The 22,732-nt window shown below is 44.1% G+C and overlaps 1 protein-coding gene across 1 annotated transcript in view; it reads right to left on the bottom strand.

Annotated features, from left to right (window-relative positions):
- LOC126284439 (T-box transcription factor TBX15-like) overlaps positions 1-22,732 on the bottom strand; it is a 376,832-nt gene that overhangs the window by 60,936 nt on the left and 293,164 nt on the right. The window contains exon 4 of the mRNA XM_049983360.1: positions 19,190-19,352. Within this exon, the coding sequence (XP_049839317.1) occupies positions 19,190-19,352 (163 nt within the window). The remainder of the gene's footprint in view (positions 1-19,189; positions 19,353-22,732) is intronic.

The raw sequence follows: 22,732 nt of genomic DNA, 5'->3' as shown, positions 1-22,732 counted from the left end.
GGCCACACTGCTAGTTTCTTGAAGAGCCGCACTATTACCACTGATTCGGTTGGGAGGGGGGAGGGAAGGAGGGGGGAGGGGGAAGAGATTAAAACGTTCTGTACATTGTTGCATCTGCCCAGGTTCCCGTTCTGCAGCCTTGAGTTCGTTCCCGCCCGGCTGAGTTCCGTGCCGAGTCGTTGGCAGCCCTGCGGCTATCTGGAGTCCCGTAACGGCGGGGGTTCCCCGGCGTGGCGCACGCGGCGCGCCCGACCGTGACCCATCCCGACTACTTATCTCTTATTGGCAATTAATTCGTGGCCGCGCTGCCGGCCATATGGCCACAAATCGATCGGAAGCGGACTGCATCGACTCGGAAATTACCGACAGGCAGGTGCTCGGCGCGACCGCTGGAATCCCTCCCTCAGCTCATATTTCGAGCATCCTTCAGCAGCAACTGGGTAGCGGAGAAGGGCTGGACGGAAAGGTGTTCCGCAGCCTAATGGCGCTAACAATGAGTGCACCTCACCACGCAGACCTTTCTCGGAAATGAAAAGTGAACACTAATTACGTATCTCTACAAGAAGTCTGTTAGAACTGAGTTGGGAGACTTCGCCAAAACTTGTCGAAATATTCTCAATCAAAACGAGACACGTTGGTCACCGGTAACCAGACAACATTTTTCGTATGAAAACGTACGTCATTCATTCAAAAAAGACTGGGAAGACCAGATTCCACGATTATGTCTGATGCATACGCACAAATCGACAAGCCGCTACTGTGTGACGAAAGAATAGACGGTACTGTTGATTAGGAATTCGACTACCGAAAGAGATGTTCTCGATGAAGGCCAAGGTAACAACAAGTTCGAGAGGTGTCTCATGCAGTTGATGTACTTTCATGGTAGGATGTCACTCATAGGCCGTAGATGTACAGGTGATGAAGATCAGTGGTTCTTATGACGCAGGATGGTAGGCAAAGAATCCTCAGAAGGATAAAACTTATCATGCCTACAGTCCTAGTACATCAGAACAGTTTGGTCCACAAATAACGTCATGGAAACTTTTGAGACAACAAGGAAATAATTTGGTTATTAAGGCAGAAGAATTTGATGGAAATACTTTACAGTGCATTAGTGGTGTTTCACGAATCATGCGGACAAAGTCCTACGAGACATGGAACTAAGTCAATAATTTATATTTTATGTACGTTCAAGACCATGGAAGGGTTTAATACAAGAAATATTATTGTATCAAATGTTCAAATGTGTGTGAATTTCTAAGGGATCAAACTGCTGAGGCCATCGGCCCCTATCCAAAAACCTGGATTGCGAGAGTGATTTGTGACCAGTTTGCTTTATAGACTGACTGAATTTCCTTAGTATTCTACCAATAAACCGAAGTCTACCACCTACTTTACGCACGACTGAGGGCATGTGCTCATTCCAGACATTACTTTAGAGCACGGCTGGTCATGACGTGCAAGACTTGACATGTGGAGTGTGTGCGGGCCGTATGGGAGCCGAGACTTGGCATGTCTCTGTTTCGCTCGGTCCCCACCAGAGGTACCCGGAACAACACGATATTTCATTGAGTACTGCAGTGTGCTGTTTTTCGGTTCATACAGCACTCTTCAGTTCGGCAGAATCCTGGTGTCAGTTCTGTTTATCCTTCGTTATTTGTTTCTAGTATGAAGGAAAGAGGTAGGCCAGTGATCTATTGCCACAAGCCCTTAAAAATGAATGGGAATGACACAAGAGACGAATAAGAATTATCTATATATAATATATTATGCAGACGCATAAGCGACAAGTACTGCAGATTTGCTATGTAATGTAATTACAGTACCATGCAGAGAGAATTTAAAGACTAAGTTGACAATGAAAGACCAAAAAATTACAACAGTCAACAGACAAGATTAATTGTTCAGTACACCAAAAAGCACTTTGTGTTAAGTCTGCAGGCATGGAGCTCTTGAAGATTTGCTGACATCAAGACTATAATCTCTGAAGTCGCACGCATTATTCCACAAACGGTTGCAACAGCTCTTAGTGGAACTGAACGAAGAGTATAGAGAGTTTAAATATTACTGCAAAGTATGTTCGTTAGGTCAAAGGCCATACCTGGAAAGCTTTTTCGATTTAAAACTTCCAACTGCTAACTTTATTAAGGAAAACGAAGTTGAGGAACAAAAATTAGAACATCTGGAATTGATTGCAGACCTCGTATGACTGCACTCTAGTTTCAGCAAGACAATGCAATGTGAGAAACAACTTCTTGATGAGAATGCATTTGAAAAGAAAATCACATTGTGGACGGCACACATTCTGGCAAATAGTGTCCAATTCCCTAAGCTCACTAGCATTAGGGAAAACACGAGGTGTGAGAATTCATCGTGCCCTTGAAACACTTCCCAGGACAGTTTCCTAAACATTTTGAGGACACAGAGTCTCTTCATCTATTTTTAATCTGTTTTCGAGACTTTCTGCCATTTCGGTAGAAAGTTCCTCAGTGCTTGTAGAGATGTAACTGACTGTCCTGCAAGCTAATTCCCGTTGTAAAGACAAATTGATTTAACGTTAAAACTGTTCAGGAAGCCTACATTGCTTTCCTCACATGGACTTTCCACGTCTCCACTATAAGGTTGCAAAAGCGTTACAACATTTCGAACAACATTTGTGTATGAAAGGCGTTTTTCCAACTACGAAACTGAATAAGTCACAATTATGTGGGAACCTGAATTCCAAAGTGTGTAATTGTCTGTGTGCCTGTACGTAAAGCGATCTAACAGTGTTCAGAAAGGATAGATGGTGTTGGAGTATTTATTGCTGTCAGAAGTAGTTTGCCTTGTAGTGAAACTGAAGTACATATCCTTCCAAATAGTATGCCTACAGGTTGTACTTGACAATCGGACTAAACTATTAACTGGATCTTTTACCGATCCCCCCGATTCAGAAGATATAGTTGCTGAACAGTTCACAGAAAAGTTGAGTCTCATTTCAAATAGGTTCTCCACACATCTATTGTAGTCCGAGGTGACCTCAATCTACCCTCGATATGCTGGAAAAATCATACGTTTAAAGCCGGCGGCAGGCATAAAACGTCATCCGAAATTATACTTAATGTTTTCTCATAAAATTATTTTGAACAATTAATCCATGAGCCCACTCGAAGTATAAATGGCTGCGAAAGCATGTTTGACCTCTTAGCAACAAACAATCCTGGACAAGTAGGGAGTATCATGTCGAACACAGGGATGAGCGACCACAAGGCAGTTGCTGCCAGGCTGGATACCGTAACACTCACAACCATCAAAAGGAAGCGCAAAGTACATCTATTACAAAAATCTGATAAAAATGCTCTTAACGCCTTTTTAAGAGACAGTCTTCCTATCTGATCACGTAAGCGTAGAAAAGATCTGGAATGATTTCAAACAGATAGTATCGACGTAAGTTGAGAGATATGTACCAGATTTATTTATAAGTGACGGTGCTGACCCCTAGGGTACACAAAATGGGTGAGATCGCTGTTGGAGAAGCAACGAACGAAGCATGCCAAATTTAAAAGAACGTAAAATCCTCAAGACTGGCAAAGTTTTGCAGAAGATCGAAATACAGCGAGTCCTTCAATGCGAGATGCTTTTAATGATTTTGGAACATATACTGTATTCGAACATTATGAAGTAATGTGTCAAAAAATCATTTTCTTCAGCACGGATTCAGAAAATATCGTTCTTTCGGAACACAACTAGCTCTTTATACCCATGAAGTAATTAATGCTATCGACAGGGGATGTCAAATTGACTCCATATTTTTATGTTTCTAGAAGGCTTTCTACACCGTTCGTCACAAGCGTCTTCTAAACAAACTGCGTGGCTGTGGAATATCGTCTCAGTTGTGCGACTGGATTCGTGATTTCATGTCAGTTCGTAGTAATAGGCGGAAAGTGATCGAGTAAAACAGAAGTCATATCCGGCGTTCCCCAAGGAAGTGTTGTAGGCCCTCAATTGTTCCGGATCTATATTAACGACATAGCAGACAATCTGAGTAGCCCTGTTAGGTTATTTGCAGATGATGCTGTCATTTACCGTCTTGTAAAGTCATCAGATGACCAAAACGAATTTCAAAACGGTTTAGATAAGATATCTGTGTGGTGCGAAAAGTGGCAATTGACCCTGAATAAAGAAAAGTGTGATGTTATTCACATGAGTACTAAAAGAAATCCGATAAATTTCGATTACGCGACAAGTCACACAAAATGAAAGATGTAAATTCAACTAGATACTTAGTTATTACAATTACAAATAACCTAAATTGGAACGATCACATAGATAATAGCCGGCCGCGGTGGCCGTGCGGTTCTGGCGCTGCAGTCCGGAACCGCGGGGCTGCTACGGTCGCAGGTTCGAATCCTGCCTCGGGCATGGGTGTGTGTGATGTCCTTAGGTTAGTTAGGTTTAATTAGTTCTAAGTTCTAGGGGACTTATGACCTAATATGTTGAGTCCCATAGTGCTCAGAGCCATTTGAACCATTTTTTTTTGAACATAGATAATATTGTGGGTAGAGCAAACCAAAGACTGCGATTCATTGGTAGAACACTTAGAAGGTGCAACAGGTCTACTAAGGAGACTGCTTACACCAAGTTGTTCGCTCTGTTCTGAAGTATTGCTGTGCGGTGTGGGATCCTCATCAGGTAGGACTGACGGATGACATCGAAAAGGTACAAAGAAGGACAGATCGTTTTGTATTATCACGAAATAGGGGAGATAGCGTCACAGACGTGATATGTGAATTGGAATAGCAATCATTAAAACAAAGGCGTTTTTCATTGCGGCGGGATCTTCTCATGAAATTTCAATCACCAGTTTTCTCCCCCCACTGCAAAAACATTCTGTTGGCTCCCACCTACATAGGGAGAAATAATCATCACGATAAAATAAGAGAAATCAGGGCTCTCACAGAAAAAATTATGTGCTCGTTTTTCCCGCGCGCCATTGGAGAGTGGAATGGTAGAGAGACAGCATGAAGGTGGTTCGTTGAACCCTCTGCCAGGCACTTAATTGTCAATAGCAGAATAAACACGTAGGTGTAGATGTAGATGCTGACAGTTGTGCTAGATTAAAAGAGTATTTTTTCAGCGCGCCAAACATAAATAATATTGAAAATTTGTCTTGTTTCTGATCTATGTTGTTGAGAAATGTGAAACGTAGTGGTTGTAGTATGAGTATGTTGCCATTTAAATGTGGCTCATTCGCAGTTTCCCCCTCTTCCCCTTCCTCACAGTAAGACAGTGTGGTGCGGTAGTGGGGGAAGCGTGCAGCCCGGGAAAGCGCTACGGGACTCGTACTGGGTGGGGTACGGCTAGCGAGCTGCCGCGCCGGCATCCGCCACGACTTTACCTGCTACGAAGGGTTGCGTCTCTTGCCTCCCCCTCTCCATCTTCAGCCGCCGCCCGACTCCTGGAACTGCAATTAGTTACTCCACTTCAGTGGCACTGTCATCAGAAACATTACCGTCGCTGTCGCGCAGTAACGGCACTTACTGAGCCTTTCTGTCGGTTTACTTAACGTAGGTCCAGAGTCTCCTTGGATTTTCCGCCACATTTCTATAGATAGTTTCGTTGTGGAAACTATTAAATGCATCCCGCATTGAAATGCGCACCATAATTCGAGCCTCAATAAACTTCACCATCTTGGAGATTTTGCGTTAGTTTAAATTATACGTGCCTTTTTCGGTGTTCCTGCAGCAGCTTCCTGTCGTGTTTTGTGTATATTGGAGGATCAGTTCCGTATCTTATTAATTTATTTGATATGAGTCTCTCGAGTGCTGTTGATACTATTTCTTTGAACTTAAGCCACATATGGTCTTCACTTACATAGTTTCGAACCGAATTTTTAGCTGATTTTATAAATAGATATATTTCGCGTTTAGTTTTGGTGAATTTCTTTGTTACGGAATTGAGCCTCGCTACCACTGTGTGTTCCTAATCCCTGTATCCGTCGTGATGCTCAGGATTATTTGTGGCTAAGAGGTCAAGTGTGTTTTCGTAACCATTTGCAATTTGAATGGCCTCCTCAACTAATTGTTAAAAATAATTTTAAGAAAAGCATTTAGAACAATTACGCAAGTTGTTTGCTATCTACAATAGAGTCTGAAAATGTATTTTTGTCAACATACGAAAGGTAGATTGAAGTCACTGCCAACTATAATTGTATAAGTACGGTACCTATTTGTAATAAGGCTCAAGTTTTCTTTGAACTGTTCAACAACTGTTTCATCTGAGACCGAGGGTCGGTAAAAGGAGGCAGTTATTAATTTATTGCTGTTGTCAAATATAGCCTCTTCCCATACTAAGTCACAGGAACTGTCTGCTTCAATGTTGCTTGTGAGCTGGAACACACATTACATTATTTTTCCTTAAGTTGTGCTTCTTGTTTCTGTTGCAGTGCAGATCACCAGAATTACGGCTTTTCCCTTCAAGACCTACGACGCTTTCTCTGTGACCCTGTAAATACGAGAGATAAACAATGTAGAACAACAACGTACGTTACAAGCATAGCATTCTGTATTACTTCATTTCCACATTTGTAACATTTTAAAATTGTACATCGATCTTAGATGACATATCAGTCATAAATGTTGTTATCTCTATTTAGTGAACGTATTTTCATACATGTTTTGAAGAGTGGCCTGATACACTTTATTAATTAATGTTTCGCCGAAAGGGATATCGGATTTCAGAGAGTAAATTAATATGGAGTATGTCGTTCTTCTTTTCAAACATTCATATACCCATTTCTTCTTTCCTTATTGTCTTTTGGGCATGCAGCTATAGTACTTAAAGTAGGCACAAATGCAGTGATGAAAAAGAAATGTTTAGCGTACACTCGCATTCTCTTTACATCGTTCCTTTCTTGTTGCTCCCATGGCGATGGACTGTTTCCATCGTCATCAGTAAGCGTGAGAGGAAGCTACCGTACAGACAGAGGGATCTATATTTATACATGGCAGAACTAATTACGTACTGACATAACCGTCGGTATTGCTTTCGTTTCCCAAAATTTATAAATATTTCGATTTCGGAAAAGAAGCTCTGTAGTTGACCAAGATGTTGAAGAATCAGGTCCGTTACGTACTGTTTGTATCGAGTAAGATGTGGAGACTGCGGTTTGAAAGCGGACAGAAGAATTATGAGGAAGAGCGTCCCTTACCTGAGGGATCGCTACCTGGCGAAGGGGTAAGTGCGGCAAATGTCCACCGTGGCAAATGTCCGGCATTCAGCGAGCTGTATTCTCGGCCACTCAAGTCTTAACAAATGTGCTATCATCCTTTCCCTACTTCTTGTTAGTAGTTGGAGCTCGTGCTGAGGGTCAAAGCTAGGCTGACGAACGTTGTTTAGACTGATATTCTTATTCACGAATGGGTTGTCTACGAACGATTCCGATTACATCTGCGAAGCGGTAGCAGGAAGCGGATTCTGGCCCCGGCGCGGTGGAGAGGGGGGGGGGGGGGGGGATCACCGCCGCTGCTTGTCGCGGTGGAGCCTCCCTGTCCAGTGGCTGTGCGGGCGTGGCCGGGCTGCCGCCTCATTGTGCCGGCCTAACTGCTACATCTAGCACTGCGCGCCGTGCAGACAATAGGGGCGCACCGTCCTGTTAGGGCCGATCCGGCCCGGAATTTACCAGCAGCGGGCGAGCTAAGCGGCCTGCGCCGCTCGTATTTACATATAGATGGGCACACCGGGCAGCAGCGGCGGCGCGGAAGCGGAAGCGTGGCAGACGTCGACGCCTCGACACCAATATTCGGGCCGGCGACTCGGCGCCATCGCCGCACCCCAGCTGCGATAACCGACGTCACATCAGCGAGGTGCACTCTCCGAGCAGACTATACATCAAAACTCTTTAGAGCTCTACATGTTTTCAGTGTGTTTTTTAATTTCCTCAGGACAATGTGCAGAGGGTTTCAAATACAGCGATAACTTGGCAAACTTACCGATACGATCGATACATAAAGGGTGGTACATTGATAGTGACCGGGCCAAATATCTCACGAAATAAGCATCAAACGAAAAAACTACAAAGAACGAAACTCTCCTACCTTGAAGGGGGAAACCAGATGGCGCTATAGATGGCCCGCTAGATGGCGCTGCCATAGGTCAAACGGATGTCAACTGCGTTTTTATAAAACTAGGAACCCCCATTTTTTATTACACGTTCGTGTAGTACGTAAAAAAATATGAATGTTTCAGCTGGACCACTTTTTTCGGTTTGTGATAGATGGCGCTGAATAGTCACAAACATATGGCTCACAATTTTAGACGAATAGTTGGTTACAGGTAGGTTTTCTTAAATTAAAATACAGAACGGAGGTACGTTCGAACATTTTATTTCCGTCGTTCCACTGTGATAAATGTACCTTTGTGAACTTATCATTTCTCAGAACGCATGCTGATACGGCGTGATTACCTGTAAATACCACATGAATGCAATAGATACTCAAAATGATGTCCGTCAACCTCAAAGCACTTGGCAATAAATGTAACAACATTCCTATCAAAAAATGGTTCAAATGGCCCTCAGCACTATGGGACTTAACTTCTGAGGTCATCAGTCCCCTAGAACTCAGAACTACTTAAACCAAACTAACCTAAGGACATCACACACATCCATGAGGCAGGATTCGAAGCTGTGACGGCAGTGGTCTCGCGGTTCCAGACTGTAGCGCCTACAACCGCCCGGCCACTCCGGCCTTCGACATTACTCTCAGCAGCGAGTAGTTCGCCTTCCGTAATGTTCGCACATGCACTGACAATGCGCTGACGCATGTTGTAAGGCGTTGTCGGTGGATCACCGTAGCAAATATCCTTCAACTTTCCCCACAGGAAGAAATCCGGGGACGTCGGATCCGGTAAATGTGCTGTCCCTTGTATGGTGCTTCGACAACTAATGAACTCGTCATGAAATATACTACTCAATACCGCTTCAACCGCACGCGAGCTATGTGCCGGACATCCATCATGTTGGAAGTACATCGCTATTCTGTTATACAGTGAAACATCTTGTAGTAACATCGCTAGACCATTACGTAGGAAATTAACATGCATTGCACATTTTAGATTGCCATCGATAAAATGGGGGCCAAATATCCTTCCTCCCATAATGCCATTAACCCGCCAATAGTCCATGTTATGTCGGTTTACGTTACAGCTGTTGGTGAATGACGCTTCGTCACTAAATGGAGGGCGTGCAAAAATTCTGTCATCGTCCCGTAATTTCTTTTGTGCCCAGTGGCAGAACTGTACACAACGTTCAAAGTCGTCGCCATGCAATTCCTGGTGCATAGAAATATGGAACGGGTGCAATCGATGTTGATGTAGCATTCTCAACACAGACGTTTTTGAGATTCCCGATTCTCGCACAGTTTGTCTGCTACTGATGCGCAGATTAGCCGCGACAGCACCTAAAACACCTACTTGGGCATCAGCATTTGTTGCAGGTTGTGTTTGACGTTTCACATGTGGCTGACCACTTCCTGTTTCCTTAAATAACGTAACTATCCGGCGAGCGGTCCGGACACTTGGATGACCTCGTCCAGGATACCGAGCAGCATGCATAGCACACGCCCGTTGGGCATATTAATCACATTACACTTTGTCTCCCCTGTTTAAGGAACCACCCATCGTGCGAGCGCCAACAATCTGTCGACTTCAAATTCGCTTAGCTCAGACTACACTGCTCTGACCGCGACTGAAACTCGTAAAGAGCTGAGGACATCGCACTTGTGACGTTCGTGGTCAAGTACCACAGCGCAAGCTGCAAGCTTGGCGTGCATCTGTGACAGTGTCCGAATATGCATTTGTCGCGGTGTTCCCATATTTGTGTAGAAGCCTTGTATCTTCTACTTGGATTTGTAGGAGACGTTCATCTTGTTGTTGTCGTGGTCTTCAGTCCTGAGACTGGTTTGATGCAGCTCTCCATGCTACTCTGTCCTGTGCAAGCTTCTTCATCTCCCAGTACCTACTGCAACCTACATCCTTCTGAATCTGCTTAGTGTATTCATCTCTTGGTCTCCCTCTACGATTTTTACCCTCCACGCTGCCTTCCAATGCTACATTTGTGATCCCTTGATGCCTCAAAACATGTCCTACCAACCAATCCCTTCTTCTAGTCAAGTTGTGCCACAAACTTCTCTTCTCCCCAATCCTATTCAATACCTCCTCATTAGTTACGTGATCTATCCACCTTATCTTCAGCATTCTTCTGTAGCACCACATTTCGAAAGCTTCTATTCTCTTCTTGTCCAAACTAGTAATCGTCCATGTTTCACTTCCATACATGGCTACACTCCTTACAAATACTTTCAGAAACGACTTTCTGACACTTAAATCTATACTCGATGTTAACAAATTTCTCTTCTTCAGAAACGCTTTCCTTCCCATTGCCAGTCTACATTTTATATCCTCTCTACTTCGACCATCATCAGATATTTTACTTCCTAAATAGCAAAACTCCTTTACTACTTTAAGTGTCTCATTTCCTAGTCTGATCCCCTTAGCATCACCCGACTTAATTTGACTACATTCCATTATCCTCGATTTGCTTTTGTTGATGTTCATCTTGTATCCTCCTTTCAAGACACTGTCCATTCCGTTCAACTGCTCTTCCAGGTCCTTTGCTGTCTCTGACAGAATTACAATGTCATCGGAGAACCTCAAAGTTTTTACTTATTCTCCATGAATTTTAATACCTACTCCGAATTTTTCTTTTGTTTCCTTTACTGCTTGTTCAATATACAGATTGAATAACATCGGGGAGAGGCTACAACCCTGTCTCACTCCTTTCCCAACCACTGCTTCCCTTTCATGCCCCTCGACTCTTATGACTGCCATCTGGTTTCTGTACAAATTATAAATAACCTTTCGTTCCCTGTATTTTACCCTTGCCACCTTCAGAATTTGAAAGAGAGTATTCCAGTCAACATTGCCAAAAGCTTTCTCTAAGTCTACAAATGTTAGAAACGTAGGTTTGCCTTTTCTTAATCTTTCTTCTAAGATAAGTCGTAAGGTCAGTATTGCCTCACATGTTCCAACATTTCTACGGAATCCAAACTGATCCTCCCCGAGGTCCGCATCTACCAGTTTTTCCATTCGTCTGTAAAGAATTCGCATTGGTATTTTGCAGCTGTGGCTTATTAAACTGATAGTTCGGTAATTTTCACACCTGTCAGCACCTGCTTTCTTTGGGATTGGAATTATTATATTCTTCTTGAAGTCTGAGGGTATTTCGCCTGTCTCATACATCTTGCTCACCAGCTGGTAGAGTTTTGTCATGACTGTCTCACACAAGACGGTCAGTAGTTCCAATGGAATGTTGTCTACTTGGGGCCTTGTTTCGACTCAGGTCTCTCAGTGCTCTGTCAAACTCTTCACGCAGTATCTTATCTCCCATTTCGTCTTCATGTACGTCCTCTTCCATTTCCATAATATTGTCCTCAAGTACATCGCCCGTGTATAAACCCTCTGTATACTCCTTCCACCTTCCTGCCTTCCCTTCTTTGCTTAGAAATGGATTGCCATCTGAGCTCTCTTGATATTCATACAAGTGGTTCTCTTCTCTCCAAAGGTCTCGTTCATAGCTAGTGACAAAATAAAGAACTGGCGGAAGTGTTTCGGATACAGGTTGCGTATTTCACGCAACTGTCTCTCAGAACAGGACTCGAATCTGTATGTTTGGTTTTCGCTGTCAGTGCTGCCCCCGAACTGCGATATTAGCAGTTCCTGTAGAAGGCTGCGGTTCTGGTATGTGTGTAGGTCAGTGAGCCATGGTAAAAATTGCTGTTTTGAAGAGCGCGTAGCGTGAAGCATTCGCCCTCCGTTTCTGGCGGTGGCGCCGCTATGGCAATCGCAGCTTTGGTGTCTCCCTCTGGTGGAAAAGGGGAAAGGTTGCCTGTTCACTTGCATTTAAGGGGCGCTACAAGCTCGCCAGTCGGTCAGTTGGATTGTCGGAGTGAGTCTGGGTCAATCACCAGTTGCTGGTCGGTCTCTCGTTCGCATTTGTGCGGCAGTTAGTGTCTGTCTGTCTATCGGAGTGCTAGTATGTCTGTCGTTTGGATCAAACTTTAAAGACGGGAAAATGAGAGTCTTGCCACTCAGGCAGTAAGAGAACTCAGCAAGTGGTCGCCCGGTCGGGGCTGAGTTCCTGCATGTGAGTCTGCGCGTTAGGCCGCCAGTCTGCTCGGATTTGCTCAGGCAAAGGTCATAGGCGGTAGAGTCGATCGGTTGGTCGGTCGCGCACTGGGACACAAGATGACTTGTTCGCCTTGAGCGTCGGCGCATGTGAGGTCACCACGTGAGTCCAGTGGGCCGCGCCGTATAGAAAGAGGTAGTGGCTTCGCGGTCGACACGAGAGCAACAGGAGTTAACCCACAACTTCGGTCTGGCCGGTGCGAGGTGCGACGCCGTGAGACGGCAGATCGGCGCGCCTTCCTGCGTCCGTTGAAGCGGCTGGCAGCGGACGGTTCGGGAGAGCGTTTTGGGGGTACTGCTCCAGGTCTTCGCCAGACATCGCAGTTTATTAGTAATTAAGTTTTCGTGATATGTTGTTTCATTTGCTTGTTAAATTCTATTTGTTTTCTTGGTCAGTCTCTCGTGCCCACTTGCTCGTCTGTCTCCCGTCCGCTTGTGTTAGGCAGTTAGTGACTGTCATTCTGTCTGTCTGTCTGCCGTACGTTAATAGCTGCCTCTGTCATGTTTGTCGTATTCGGTGTTAACGAATTTATTGCTTGAAGTGTAACGGCTGAATTCCTGAAATATGTTTTTATCTTGCCTATCATCTTGAGAGGCGGTATATGTGTAATGTAGAGCATGTTTGGCGAACCTTGTATATTTTATGTAAGACTGCATTTCATGGGATTTTATTTAAATGGTCATTTTAGTATATAAAGTTTCCACTCTTCCATCGTAAGACCTTTTTTTAAATCAAGTTGCACCTTCGGTGGCAAGTTAATCTTTTAATATTAGTGTTTTGTACCATTTTCATCCCTTCTACTGGGTGCATAGTTTGTGTGCTTGTGTGAGTTGTTAAAAGTTTTAGTTTAAAGTAATCTGATGTGTTGCAGATTTGCACCAGTGTAGTCTTTCAGAGGTTGTTGTGAGCGGTCGTGACTACGGCCGTGTCAAAAGGGGGCGGCAAGGTTCTCAGCCGAAAGCTCATACAGTCAAAAATTTGTTCTTTCTGTCTCTGAATAAATTGTAACTTTGATATTAAGGGGGTGCTTTCTGATTTTAATTTTAAATCTGTTTAATAAAAAGACTAAGGGCTTTTGGAAATAAAATTTCCATTTGTTGAAAGAAATTTGATTTGTTTTCATCAGTTACCCACTGGCAACTAGTGTGATTAAATGAGTTAATGTTCTTGATGAATCGCTAGTAAATAAAGTAAACTCTTAAGAATAGGTTCTGAAAGTAAATACATGGTTCAGTCAGGCACAGCGTTTAAACGTTTCAGAAAGTCTCGCAACAGCATGCGCTGCGCTGCAGAAATGGGGCAGTCGTTCTCCGTGCCTGTGCTTCAGCTTCTCCTGGCAGCAGGCGAGCACCGAGGTTTCTGGCCGCCTTAATTCCATCTCTAGCGATGCCTCGAAAGACTACTGCGGTGACAGCTGTGCTGTCAGAGGTGGGTGGGGTGTATGGGCTGCTTCGGTGACCGCCAGCCCGAGGAGAGGGCGTCAGAGAGCGGCGATTCTGTCAACACGCGGCCAGTTATCTTCGTGTTAACATTTCCGCTACAACTTGTCCGTGATAGCTTTGAGCGGATTCCACCTGCCGCCAGTGTAATATCTCAACCCATTCTACGCTTCGTCACAGGCGTGCCGACCAAAGCCGGCAGTTCTTATCAGGAGTTCTCTAAACTGAAGACAGTCACAGGCACAGCACGCATTTTTTTCCTAAAAACCAGCTGTCGGAGGTTTCTGTATGTCACCAATATACACTACTGGCCATTAAAATTGCCACGCCACGAAGATGACGTGCTACAGACGCGAAATGTAACCGACAGGAAGAAGATGCTGTGATATGCAAATGATTAGCTTTTCAGAGCATTCACCACAAGCTTGGCGCCGGTGGCGACACCTAAAACGTGCTGATATGAGGAAAGTTTCCAACCGATTTCTCATACACAGACAGCAGTTGTCCGGCGTTGCCTTGTGAAACGTTATTGTGACGCCTCGAGTAAGGAGGAGAAATGCGTACAATCACGTTTCCGACTTTCATAAACGTCGGATTGTAGCCTATCGCGATTGCGGTTTATCGTATCGCGACATTGCTGCTCGCGTTGGTCGAGATCCAATGACTGTTAGCGGAATATGGAATCGGTGGGTTCAGGAGGGTAATACGGAACGCCGTGCTGGATCCCAACGGCCTCGTATCACTAGCAGTCGAGATGACAGGCATCTTATCCGCATGGCTGTAACGGACCGGGCAGCCACGTCTCGATCCCTGAGTCAACAGAGGGGGACGTTTGCAAGACAACAACCATCTGCACGAACAGTTCGACGAGGTGTGCAGCAGCATGGACTATCAGCTATAAGACCGTGGCTGCGGTTACCCTTAACGCTGCACCACAGACAGGAGCGCCTGCGATGGTGTACTCAACAACGAATCTGGGTGCACGAATGGCAAAACCTCTTTTTTCGAATGAATCTAAGTTCTGTTTACAGCATCATGATGGTCGCATCCGTGTTTTGTGACATCGCGGTGAACGCACATTGGAAACGTGTATTCGTCATCGCCATAATGGAGTATCACCCGGCGTGATGGTATGGAGTGGCATTGGTTACACGTCTCGGTCACCTCTTGTTCGCATCAACGGCACTTTGAACAGTGTACGTTACATTTCAGATGAGTTACGACCCGTGGCTCTACCCTTCATTCGATCCATGCGAAACCCTACATTTCAGCAGGATAATGCACGACCGCGTGTTGCAGGTCCTGTACGGGCCTTTCTGGATACAGAAAGTGTTAGACTGCTGCCCTGGCCAGCACATTCTCCAGATCTCTCTCCAATGGAAAACGTCTGGTCAATGGTGGTCGAGCAACTGGCTCGTCACAATACGCCAGTCACTACTCTTGATGAGCTGTGGTATCGTGTTGAAGCTGCGTGGGCAGCTGTACCTGTACACGGCATCCAAGCTCTGTTTGACTCAATGTCCAGGCGTATTAAGGCCGTTATTACGGCCAGAGGTGGTTGTTCTGGGTACTGATTTCTCAGGATCTGTGCACCCAAACTGAGTGAAAATGTAATCACATGTCAGTTCTAGTATAATATATTTGTCCAATGAATACCCGTATATCATCTGCATATCTTCTTGGTGTAGCAATTTTAATAGCCAGTAGTGTAGTAATGAAAGTCGCTCTTTAAAAATAGTTTATATTGTTGCAGTTACTCAAAGATCTCTACTATGCTACTACAAGTGCACTCAAGCTGTGTTGTTGCTTGTCAGTATAGTGGATGTAGCATGCGATCTTACTGTGTTAATGAGCCATCATTAGAGTGGTGCACGTCTTCATTTGAAAATTCCCTTGAAAGATCGTATCTCAAATGTGAATTTGAATGGGCAGTGGACTGATCTGGACATTGTAGGACAGCCTCAAAACAGGTCACTTAGTCCATACATTACATGCAACTTCGCCAAAGGCTCTCGCAAAAGGATGTGCAAAATACACCGATGAGATAAAAAATATTGTAACCACCTGCTTAACAGCGTGTTTGTCGACGTTCGGAACGCACTGCGGGAGCGGTGCTGCGTGGCATGGATTTAGCATACCTCGGTAGCTTTCCAGAGGTATGTGGTAGGAGACGTCGACGCACGGGTCACGCAACTCCAGTAAATTGCGTGCGGAGCTGGCCTCCGACAGAGTCACAGAAGCATTTGGTTCAGATAACTTGAATTTCGTGGGCAGGACATCAAAGTGAGTTCACTGTCATGCTACTCAAACTACTGTGCTAACCACGTGACTGGAACACGCCATCGCAGTCGGGAGAGGCATGAAGCAGGTCGCCCGCGATGAAGTTGACGTAGTCCACAGCTGCCACGGTTCCTTCCATTACTACAAGGCCGGCTGAGTGTCCGTCACAGCAGAATACTGATCTCCCCGTCATGCGTCCGTGAGGTGGTGGACGTTTCCAGCAGACTTTCGCGTGGATGCCTGTATATCTGGACTGAAGTACTGATTTGGTGTAACAACTAGACTACAAGTTTATCTCGATGGACACTCCGCCAGCTTCAGTCGTAATCTACTACGTCGCTGGATCAGCGTAGGAACAGGAAGGTGTTGCCTGTTGCAGAGCCTCGTGTTCAACAACGTGCTCTAACGGTGTGCCTGGAGCAGCATTGTCAGATATGCCACAGATTGCTGCCGATCCTATTTCCCAGAACTCACCAAGTTCTACGATGACGCACGGACGTCCAACACCTTCCGCCTACTCCTGGTTTCACCGTCCTTCAACCACTCTCCACAGATGCTCGCGACAACATCCGACCAACTTTGCCGTTCCTGAGATGCTCGTCCCCAGGCGGCGGGCCAAAACAATCTGCCCTTTGCCAAAGTCGCTTATACATGTGGATGATTCTCCATTCGCCTCTTCTGCGCTTAAACCTACCGAGCAATACAATTAAAAGACCAGTTTCTCGATACGCCGTAATTGTGTCCCACTGCGAGGCAGAAGCTTGAAATCAGCCTTAAAGGTGCCTAGAGGCTTCGTCTGTAACACATGAAAAGTATCGGCAGTGCGAATATGGTCAACCATCCGCTGTAGAATGGAATGACGACAATGTAAATTCGTGCGGGAGCGGGACACGAACCCGGATTTCCCGCTTATCCCGAGCGGTCACCTTACCATTTGGCTATCCGAGCACGGCTAGCCCAATGTTCCATACGTCGCCAAACATGTGCCTACCACCTACACTTATGCATTCGTTACGTCTCTTCCCGTACAGGCTAGAGATTTCACTTGAAGGTCGCTTGCCACGTGTCAACGGATAAATACGATACTGCAGCGACTGTCTAAACAATGCTGTCGGTCAACGTTCTCGTCCGTCTGATGGGAATCTGATGTTGGTTGGCGGAATATATAATTTCATCATCAACAAGCCAAAAAATTTTCTATGCATCATTTTATCATTTCAGAACCTTGTCACCACAAAAATCAATAAATTTAGTATTATTTTATTTAAAAAAAATAATAAAAAATTAAAGTGGCTACTGTGTAACTATACGAAGGATATGGTTTATAATCATCTTCATTGTGAAAGTGAGATAATTATTACATTGGTTATTCAGGTACTGTTCGTCTTGTGGAATGATTAGTATTAAATGATAGTCTCAGTTACCTCGTTTACATACCAGTATTTACAGATCGGAACCCCTTGTTCGCACTGAATACTATTATCCTGAGAAACAACCACACTCTCGACTCACTTGTTAGGGACACCTGTCCCCCTTCCGTTTCCTTTGCGCACAATTAATTAAATACACCTGAGTTGTAGGAGAGAGGGGGGAGGGGGTGCGATCTGTGCATAGAACAGTTTCGCTCGATCCAGATCAAAGGCACCGTTTATGTTTAACCCTAGCCCAGTGGCGTCTTGCAGCTCTTACCATTATTTTGTGCACACTACCGTGGCAACAAAAGCTTCTGTGTGTGTATTACTTCTACTAAAGGTTTCGCAGTTTATTGATGTACTATGTGGTTCTTCCCTAATCACTGCCGGCCGGGGTTGCCAGGGGGTCCTAGGCGCTACAGTCTGGAAGCGCGCGACCGCTAGGGTCGCAGGTTCGAATCCTGCCTCGGCCATGGATGTGTGATGTCCTTAGGTTAGTTAGGTTTAAGTAGTTGTAAGTTCTCGGGGAGTGATGACCTCAGAAGTTAAGTCCTACAGTGCTCAGAGCCATTTGAACCCTAATCAATGCGAACTGTGTATTATGTCGTTAACACTGTCTTCTGGTTTCCCGTTTTCAGATATCAAAAGAGCTTTCTTGTCTAAATATTTCTCTCTGTTCGATTCTCGAGAAGTATTGTGATATAAACTCCGCAAAATAAGCTTGTAAATAAAGCGAAGGATTCTCTTGTAATTACTAGGCCTGTTTCTGATCGTGTTTTCTAGATATACGTCGAAACGGAAATTTTAACCTAGAGAATCAATTCGAGGGATATCCCTCAAGACTTAGTTCGTTTTGTCTGTTTACTAGGTTCGTCAGGCCTGTCCCTAATCGTCTACAGATTCTACGAATAAAATAAACCTTGTCTCTTCCAAGCCGCGCTCCCGGGTTCATATTGATGCGAAGTATTCGACTTCAGAGGACTGAAGACGACCATGATATCGTCTCATTTTTTTCGTATATATTACATGAAAGCCTGTACCTTGTTCTACGCCCTGACGCCATTGCAGCCTGATTCTTTCTTGTTTACGTTGTGTACTGAACGTATAAGATGCCTCCGATAGTCGTGAGTCACGCCGACTGTGAAGTACGGGCTGTTATAAGATTTCTTAGTGGTAAAGGCCTAAAAGAGATCGATATTCATCGTGAGATCTGTGCAGTTTACGGAGAAAACATTATGAGTAATGGAATGGTAAGAAAATGGGTGAGAGTATTTAAAGATGGCCGCGTGATGAGCAACGGAGTGGGCGTCCTTCGGTCGTTAATGACAGTTTGGTGCAGGAAGTGGACAATAAGGTGAGAGAAAACAGACGCTTTACGATTTGCTCCTCGCGGGAAGACTTTCCTAATGTTTCTCGTAGTGTTTTGTATTGCATTGTGACCGAAGACTGAACGAGTCGTTATCGGCGAAGATGATACTTTGCAAAATTAGACTTTTACGAAAATGAATCATGATCGAAGAAAAGTGAGTAGCTGTTTGTCCAGACAAAGTGCGGAGTCATTTCAGTGTGAATCAATGTTATTTGAGAGATAGTGAATAAGTGTCACACAAAAGTGTCTGTGTAGATTGACTTCTTGTGAACGCAGGGCATCGACGTGGAGAAGAGTGTGGCAGCGCTCCGGTCTTGTTAGCTGCCTCCGCCTCCCGTCTCTCTTTCTGGAACAGAGCTGCCGCCCTAGCGAGGTTTGCAGCTCGCCTCTCAGGGGCAGCAGGTTCGCTACCACGAGCTGGACGCTCGGCTGTGAGAGTGACTGAGCTACTGAGAGAGTGACTGACCTGCCCTCGGACGAGCGGCCGGCGGTTGTTGGTGAGCTTGAGCTTGTCGAAGGCGACGACGCCCTGCGCCATCCACAGCTGGCCCGTGGCCGGCGAGTCGGGGTGGACGTACACGCTGTGCGCCAGCGGGGGGTCCCCGGAGCCCGCCACCATCCACTGCGAGCTGCAACACGCCCACACCTCGTCTCGAGAGCGGCTTTCGCAGTTTAGTATTTCTTTTATGTCTATAGTATGCGTAGACATAGTAATTCTGTCAGAGACGGCAAATGACTTGGAGGAGCAGTTGAACGGGATGGACAGTGTCTTGAAAGGAGGATATAAGATGAACATCAACAAAAGCAAAACGAGGATAATGGAATTAAGTCGGGTGATGCGGAGGGAATTAGATTAGGAAATGAGACGCTTAAAGCAGTAAAGGAGTTTTGCTATTTGGGGAGCAAAATTACTGATGATGGTCAAAGTAGAGAGGTAATAAAATGTAGACTGGCAATGGCAAGGAAAGCGTTTCTGAAGAAGAGAAATTTGTTAACGTCGAGAATTGATTTAAGTGTCAGGAAGTCGTTTCTGAACGTATTTGTATGGGGCGTAGCCACTCATGGAAGTGAAACATGGACGATAAATAGTTTGGACAGGAAGAGAATAGAAGCTTTCGAAATGTATGTGGTGCTACAGAAGAATGCTGATGATTAGATGGGTAGATCACATAACTAATGAGGAGGAATTGAATAGAATTGGGGAGGAGTTTGTTGCGCAAGTTGACTACAAGAAGGGATCGGTTGGAAGGACATATTATGAGGCCTCAAGGGATCACCAATTTAGTATTGGAGGGTAGCATGGAGGGTAAAAATCGTAGAGGGAGACCAAGAGATGAATATACTAAGCAGATTCAGAAGGATGTAGGTACTAGAAGATGAAGAAGCTTGCACAGGACAGAGTAGCATGGAGAGCTGCATCAAACCAGTCTCAGGACTGAAGAACACAAAAACAACAACAACAATTACCCACATGTTATAAAATATTGTTAACAAAGATTGTTTAAACTTAAAAGAAACATACAAAGAATCATACAAAAGAATCATACAGGAACAACTTCATGACACTTAAATCAATACTCGACGTTAACAAATTTCTCTTCTTCAGAAATGCTTTCCTTGCCATTGCCACTCTACATTTTATATCCTCTCTACTTCGACCATCATCAGTTATTTTGCTCCCCAAATAGCAAAATTCCTTTACTGCTTTAAGTGTCTCATTTCCTAATGTAATTCCCTCCACATCACCAGACTTAATTCGACTACATTCCATTATCCTCGTTTTGCTTTTGTTGGTGTTCATCTTATATCCTCCTTTCAAGACACTGTCCATTCCGTTCAACTGTTCTTCCAAGTCCTTTGCTGTCTCTAACATAATTACAATGTCATCGGCGAACCTGAAAGTTTTTATTTCTTCTTCATGGATTTTAATTCCTACTCAGCACTTTGCTTTTGTTTCCTTTACTGCTTGCTCAATATACAGATTGAATAGAATCGGGGAGAGGCTACAACCCTGTCTTACTCCCTTCTCAACCACTGCTTAATTACTGGCTAGTTACTTATTTATATTTTCAATGAAAACCATATATAATTAGAAATAACAAGGCGAGCATTTTCTGTAACAATAACAATTAAATACGTCTTCATTAGCACATATTTGATGAACTTTATACTTAAATAATGCTCTTAGTCGGACTGAATGGGAGAAAAAACGAGGCTAAACATGAACCAATGGTCTCGGGATTACCATTCTCGAGCACAACTAAATTTTTTATCTTATGTTTTATTACTTCACAGAGATCATTACAGAACATACCTCTTTGTTAAAAAGTTGCGTGAGACAGAACATGAACCCAGGACCACCGCAGAGAAGGAGAATATTTTAGAACAAACTCACATTCTCTCCGGAAAGAGGTCGACCTCACTGCATGGTATTAAAGATAAAACATCGAAGTCGACTTGTTTAGAACTGCATCGAAGTGCTTTGGAATATTAATCTTTGAGTACTGAAGTTCATATACTATAAATATAAAAGTTGACATACTATAAACATAAAACAATTACAAACCCAGCAACTTGCCCCCATCTCTCATTTTTTACACAATCAAACTCCCATGTATAAAACATTCTCTGATTAATTCACAAATGAGTTGATGTGTAAAACATTTGGTACTAAGCATGTAAACATTTGTAGCCGAACACTCAATGCCCCATAACGTTCCTTCTGTTCGTTCCCAACTACACACCCATTGAGTAATGATAAACATAAAATACGAAATAGATTCCTCAACGTTCTAAATTATGTGTAAAGTTTGCTGCAAGTTGCAAAGTGCTCTCATCATCAAATATTGGTCGAGAATAGTCTGGTAATTTGCGCGCTTAGTTACATTGCCTGAAGACATATACACAGTTTCTAACTGTAATACTTACCTTACTGCGTTAAATCCATTACATAGGATAATACCTCTCAATGTGCGTATTATGACAGCATTCAAAATTATATAAAACACGAAAAATCAGATTCTTGTTGCTCCTTGGAGGCGTTAGACAGAGAACCTTCCGCTGGGACCGGCTATTATGAGCCGAGTAACAGTATCCCTTTAGTAATACAGGCATGCTGGATACCCACTCCCCGTGACGGGTGATCAACTCACGTGGAAACTTTCAGTCATTAGAAGACTTTTTCCTTGAGTTAAGACACACGGTATCAACTCCCGTACGAAACTGGTGGCAGTATACATAACTGATAATCTTAATGATTAATAAACAACTTATTAAAAACGCAAGCTGACCATACTAGAGTGCTTAATAGTACTAACTCTCCATAATTCCAGTATTATTTATTAAAAAGAACTTTCTGAATAGCAAATTAATAAAAATAATGTTACGAATGTCGGAGGAGACGGGTGATCTTTGACAAACCGTACCTTGCGCAGGCAACTGACATGCCGTTACAAGTGGTAGATAGGCAATGTAGCTCCGTGCTCCGTGATGTTAACACATAATACGTTGCCGAATGATCAAGTTATGATTTTGCATATAAAGTAATTTTAAAATGTTAAAAGGCTCTCGGGCAACGACTGATACGATACCAAGCGATTTTCGCCAAAGCAGCTCCCGCGCATTCAGTATCATTGAGACGATACTATTGTGCCAGTGTACTGAGCAAACGTGCAGTACCAAGAATGGCACAATATTATCGCACAATATTTATGCCAAGGACGCATCATTCAGAACTCTATACCGAACACACCAGCAATCGATTGACCGTCATTGTCGACTGACCATCATTCTGTCCACCTAACAGTGGACAAGGTAATGGTGGTCAGATATATCCACATCTGCCTCATCTACTGTATTACCTCATCATTAATTTTCAGTAGACATTTGAGCATGCAACATTAAAAAAAATATGTACTATATTCCCACATCTGCCTCATCATCATCATCATCTCTCTGATTTATACCGGCAGTAAGTTTCCCTCTCTATTTAATACTTACTTACATGAGA

The sequence above is a fragment of the Schistocerca gregaria genome, chromosome 8, assembly GCF_023897955.1.
Source record: "Schistocerca gregaria isolate iqSchGreg1 chromosome 8, iqSchGreg1.2, whole genome shotgun sequence".
Classification (NCBI taxonomy): Eukaryota; Metazoa; Arthropoda; class Insecta; order Orthoptera; family Acrididae; genus Schistocerca; species Schistocerca gregaria.
Note: the sequence above shows the minus strand (reverse complement) of the source record. Positions and strands in the feature narration are given on the sequence as shown.